The 6,000-nt window shown below is 47.9% G+C and overlaps 1 protein-coding gene across 2 annotated transcripts in view; it reads left to right on the top strand.

The window, feature by feature from the left end:
- The first annotated feature begins 1,616 nt into the window (after nucleotides 1–1,616).
- NPR2 (natriuretic peptide receptor 2) overlaps nucleotides 1,617–6,000 on the top strand; it is a 227,265-nt gene continuing 222,881 nt past the window's right edge. Inside the window, exon 1 of one of the 2 annotated variants that reach the window (XM_077281261.1) lies at nucleotides 1,617–2,519. In XM_077281261.1, the coding sequence (XP_077137376.1) occupies nucleotides 1,781–2,519 (739 nt within the window). In that variant the 5' untranslated portion in view covers nucleotides 1,617–1,780. The remainder of the gene's footprint in view (nucleotides 2,520–6,000) is intronic. The other variant, XM_077281262.1, reaches the window with a different exon arrangement.

Here is a 6,000-nt window from a genome sequence, read left to right as displayed (position 1 = left end):
GTGGGGTCCTGTGTGCAGTGATGTCACTATGTGTATATATATATATATATATAGTGTCCTCAGTGATAGATATGACAGCTGTGATCAGTGAGGTCCTGTGTGCAGTGATGTCACTATGTGTATATATATATATATATAGTGTCCTCAGTGATAGATATGACGGCTGTGGTCAGTGGGGTCCTGTGTGCAGTGATGTCACTATGTGTATATATATATATATATATATAGTGTCCTCAGTGATAGATATGACAGCTGTGATCAGTGAGGTCCTGTGTGCAGTGATGTCACTATGTGTATATATATATATATATAGTGTCCTCAGTGATAGATATGACGGCTGTGGTCAGTGGGGTCCTGTGTGCAGTGATGTCACTATGTGTATATATATATATATATATATATATATATATATATATATATATATATAGTGTCCTCAGTGATAGATATGACAGCTGTGATCAGTGAGGTCCTGTGTGCAGTGATGTCACTATGTGTATATATATATATATATATAGTGTCCTCAGTGATAGATATGACAGCTGTGATCAGTGAGGTCCTGTGTGCAGTGATGTCACTATGTGTATATATATATATATATAGTGTCCTCAGTGATAGATATGACGGCTGTGGTCAGTGGGGTCCTGTGTGCAGTGATGTCACTATGTGTATATATATATATATATATATAGTGTCCTCAGTGATAGATATGACAGCTGTGATCAGTGAGGTCCTGTGTGCAGTGATGTCACTATGTGTGTATATATATATATATATAGTGTCCTCAGTGATAGATATGACGGCTGTGGTCAGTGGGGTCCTGTGTGCAGTGATGTCACTATGTGTATATATATATATATATATTAGTGTCCTCAGCAGATATCATGGTCGCGGTCAGTGATGTCACTATGTGTATATACTGTATATATATATATATACATGATTCCATTCCCTACGATTTAGATTATGGAGCGATAAAGTTGAACGTCCGATCTCCAGGAAGGATGAAGGAGCAGGTCGGTCGTATCTATCTCCCGTTTCTTGTTATTGGTCACGATCTGCAGCCGCCCGGTCGTCTTCCTCCTCCATTTGCTGCTCCTCACCCTCAGTTTTTGGGAAGGGACATTATGGGACCGCGCCATTATCTGTTATCGTCCCATCTTCTCTTGACGTCTGCTCCTTTCCACATTTGTAGGATCGAGCGTCGTCTGTCTGTAAATATTTCGGAATCCTTCCAGCACAATGTTTTCAAGGCCCATCTAATAGCTGGGATCTCTCCGGTGACAGATGGCAACACATGGATGATGGCATCGCTGGGTGTCACCAGAGACCTGACCCAGCACCTACACAGTCTATAGGGTCCGACGTCCTGCCCTCTCCATGGAGCCGATGAGCGCATGCCTCCCTCCAGATTCCAGTAACAACATATAGAGCTTAGAGATCTGTTTTTAGGCTATTACGAAGCTACAGATAACGTTACAGGGCGCAGCTCCCAGCTGTTGTACCAGCTGAGTTCCTGCAGGGGGAGTCGTGCCCCTCTCCATGGACCTTCTCTCTCCCTGGGCTTGTGGTATGACATCTGGATGAGAGGTGAGGGATTGGGGGTTGTGGAGTAGGAGGAGAGTTGTCTTATGCTCTGGGATAGCTGTGTTCTGTAGTCCTGTCTGGCCAGGGGAAGCCCAGGCTGACGCTACCCTTTGGGTGTGAAGGTTATGGCCCATGTACATACGTGAGTGGGAGACGTGTGTTCTCCTGAAAAAGAGACGACCTGGTCCCTGATCCTATGATTCCCATGTTGGAGTGCCACCCTGCTCTGAGACTGGCCACTCTGGCTACCCTTCTCTTCTTTTTTTTCCTCTCCTTTTTTATACGGTCCACATATCAGAACTCCTCAAAGAACCACACATTGACGTTGGCTGTGGTTCTACCGGAGACCAACCTGCGTTATGCCTGGTCATGGCCCCGAGTGTCTCCTGCGCTGCGCATGGCGGTGGAACAAGCCCAGAATGAACTTCAGCTGCTGCCCGGGTACAACATCAAAACCGTGTTTGCCAACTCTGAACTGGACGGGGCCTGCTCGGAATATGTGGCTCCTCTGAAGGCTGTTGACCTGAAGCTCTACCACAACCCAGATGTGCTGTTTGGTCCAGGATGCGTATACCCGGCCGCCTCTGTTGCCCGCTTTGCTGCTCACTGGCGCCTCCCCCTGATAACTTCGGGGGCTTTAGCCTATGGATTTAAATCAGATGATAATTACTACAACACGACGGTGAGGACTGGGCCGACGGCGAACAAACTCGGAGAGTTTGTCTCCCATCTACACGACCATTTCAACTGGAGCTCCCGAGCTGCCCTTGTTTACCATGATGTAAAGAAGGATGACCGGCCACATTACTTCATCATCGAGGGGGTCTTCTTGGCTTTGGACAAGGAGTTTAACAATCTAACCGTGCGATACCAGATGTATCCGGAGGACGATGACGTGACCAGTGTCATACAGTTTATTCAGAGTAATGGTCGCGGTAAGTTCTCTCTCAGGTGACGTCGTGAGCTACAGCTTTATCTCAGTGTTGAAAAGATTATAACTAGTGGTCATGGAAATGTGTGGTTTACACTGAAAACCGTGCATGGTCAATGGCAGGTCATGCTACTTCTCATTGAGTGTAGACTCTTGTGGTCATGATGACTTCTTCTGTATCTATAGAGTGTAAGCTCCTGTGCTCAGGACTCCTCCTCCTCCTGTATCTATAGAGTGTAAGCTCCTGTGCTCAAGACTCTTCCTCCTCCTGTATCTATAGAGTGTAAGCTCCTGTGCTCAGGACTCCTCCTGTATCTATAGAGTGTAAGCTCCTGTGGTTAGGACTCCTCCTGTATCTATAGAGTGTAAGCTCCTGTGCTCAGGACTCCTCCTCCTCCTGTATCTATAGAGTGTAAGCTCCTGTGCTCAGGACTCCTCCTGTATCTATAGAGTGTAAGCTCCTGTGGTTAGGACTCCTCCTGTATCTATAGAGTGTAAGCTCCTGTGCTCAGGACTCCTCCTCCTCCTGTATCTATAGAGTGTAAGCTCCTGTGCTCAGGACTCCTCCTCCTCCTGTATCTATAGAGTGTAAGCTCCTGTGGTCAGGACTCCTCCTCCTGTATCTATTGAGTGTAAGCTCTTGTGGTCAGGACTCCTCCTCCTGTATCTATAGAGTGTAAGTTCCTGTGGCCAGGACTCCTCCTCCTCCTGTATCTATAGAGTGTAAGCTCCTGTGGTCAGGACTCCTCCTGTATCTATAGAGTGTAAGCTCCTGTGGTCAGGACTCCTCCTCCTCCTGTATCTATAGATTGTTAGATCCTGTGGTCATGACTCCTCCTCCTCCTGTATCTATAGAGTGTAAGCTCCAGTGGTCAGGACTCCTCCTCCTCCTGTATCTATAGAGTGTAAGCTCCTGTGGTCAGGACTCCTCCTCCAGTATCTATAGAGTGTAAGCTCCTGTGGTCAGGACTCCTCCTCCTCCTCCTATATCTATAGAGTGTAAGCTCCTGTAGTCAGGACTCCTCCTCCTCCTGTATCTATAGAGTGTAAGCTCCTGTGGTCAGGACTCCTCCTCCTGTTTCTATAGAGTGTAAGCTCCAGTGGTCAGGACTCCTCCTGTTTCTATAGAGTGTAAGCTCCAGTGGTCAGGACTCCTCCTCCTGTATCTATAGAGTGTAAGCTCCAGTGGTCAGGACTCCTCCTCCTGTATCTATAGAGTGTAAGCTCCTGTGGTCAGGACTCCTCCTCCAGTATCTATAGAGTGTAAGCTCCAGTGGTCAGGACTCCTCCTGTTTCTATAGAGTGTAAGCTCCTGTGGTCAGGACTCCTCCTCCAGTATCTATAGAGTGTAAGCTCCTGTGGTCAGGACTCCTCCTCCTCCTGTATCTATAGAGTGTAAGCTCCTGTGGTCAGGACTCCTCCTGTTTCTATAGAGTGTAAGCTCCTGTGGTCAGGACTCCTCCTCCAGTATCTATAGAGTGTAAGCTCCTGTGGTCAGGACTCCTCCTGTAACTATAGAGTGTAAGCTCTTGTGGTCAGGACTCCTCCTCCTCCTGTATCTATAGAGAGTAAGCTCCTGTGGTCAGGACTCCTCCTGTATCTATAGAGTGTAAGCTCTTGTGGTCAGGACTCCTCCTCCTGTATCTATAGAGTATAAGCTCCTGTGTTCAGGACTCCTCCTCCTGTTTCTATAGAGTGTAAGCTCCAGTGGTCAGGACTCCTCCTGTATCTATAGAGTGTAAGCTCCAGTGGTCAGGACTCCTCCTCCTCCTGTATCTATAGATTGTTAGATCCTGTGGTCATGACTCCTCCTCCTCCTGTATCTATAGAGTGTAAGCTCCTGTGGTCAGGACTCCTCCTCCAGTATCTATAGAGTGTAAGCTCCTGTGGTCAGGACTCCTCCTCCTCCTCCTATATCTATAGAGTGTAAGCTCCTGTAGTCAGGACTCCTCCTCCTCCTGTATCTATAGAGTGTAAGCTCCTGTGGTCAGGACTCCTCCTCCTGTTTCTATAGAGTGTAAGCTCCAGTGGTCAGGACTCCTCCTGTTTCTATAGAGTGTAAGCTCCAGTGGTCAGGACTCCTCCTCCTCCAGTATCTATAGAGTGTAAGCTCCTGTGTTCAGGACTCCTCCTCCAGTATCTATAGAGTGTAAGCTCCTGTGTTCAGGACTCCTCCTCCTCCTGTATCTATAGAGTGTAAGCTCCTGTGGTCAGGACTCCTCCTCCTCCTGTATCTATAGAGTGTAAGCTCCTGTAGTCAGGACTCCTCCTCCTCCTGTATCTATAGAGTGTAAGCTCCTGTGGTCAGGACTCCTCCTCCTCCTGTATTTATAGATTGTAAGCTCCTGTGGTCATGACTCCTCCTCCTCCTGTATCTATAGAGTGTAAGCTCCTGTGGTCAGGACTCCTCCTATATCTATAGAGTGTAAGCTCCTGTAGTCAGGACTCCTCCTCCTCCTGTATCTATAGAGTGTAAGCTCCTGTGGTCAGGACTCCTCCTCCTGTTTCTATAGAGTGTAAGCTCCAGTGGTCAGGACTCCTCCTCCTGTATCTATAGAGTGTAAGCTCCTGTGGTCAGGACTCCTCCTCCAGTATCTATAGAGTGTAAGCTCCTGTGGTCAGGACTCCTCCTCCAGTATCTATAGAGTGTAAGCTCCTGTGGTCAGGACTCCTCCTCCAGTATCTATAGAGTGTAAGCTCCTCTGGTCAGGACTCCTCCTCCTCCTGTGTCTATAGAGAGTAAGCTCCTGTGGTCAGGACTCCTCCTGTATCTATAGAGTGTAAGCTCCTGTGGTCAGGACTCCTCCTCCTCCTGTATCTATAGAGTGTAAGCTCCTGTGGTCAGGACTCCTCCTGTATCTATAGAGTGTAAGCTCCAGTGGTCAGGACTCCTCCTCCTCCTGTATCTATAGAGTGTAAGCTCCTGTGGTCAGGACTCCTCCTCCTCCTGTATCTATAGAGTGTAAGCTCCTGTGGTCAGGACTCCTCCTCCTCCTCCTATATCTATAGAGTGTAAGCTCCTGTAGTCAGGACTCCTCCTCCTCCTGTATCTATAGAGTGTAAGCTCCAGTGGTCAGGACTCCTCCTCCTCCTGTATCTATAGAGTGTAAGCTCCAGTGGTCAGGACTCCTCCTCCTCCTGTATCTATAGAGTGTAAGCTCCTGTGGTCAGGACTCCTCCTCCTCCTCCTATATCTATAGAGTGTAAGCTCCTGTGGTCAGGACTCCTCCTCCTCCTGTATCTATAGAGTGTAAGCTCCAGTGGTCAGGACTCCTCCTCCTCCTGTATCTATAGAGTGTAAGCTCCTCTGGTCAGGACTCCTCCTCCTCCTGTATCTATAGAGTGTAAGCTCCTGTGGTCAGGACTCCTCCTCCAGTATCTATAGAGTGTAAGCTCCTGTGGTCAGGACTCCTCCTGTATCTATAGAGTGTAAGCTCTTGTGGTCAGGACTCCTCCTCCTGTATCTATAGAGTATAAGCTCCTCT

This window comes from Ranitomeya variabilis, chromosome 1, assembly GCF_051348905.1.
Source record: "Ranitomeya variabilis isolate aRanVar5 chromosome 1, aRanVar5.hap1, whole genome shotgun sequence".
Lineage (NCBI taxonomy): Eukaryota > Metazoa > Chordata > Amphibia > Anura > Dendrobatidae > Ranitomeya > Ranitomeya variabilis.
This window is presented reverse-complemented; position numbering and strand designations above follow the sequence as displayed.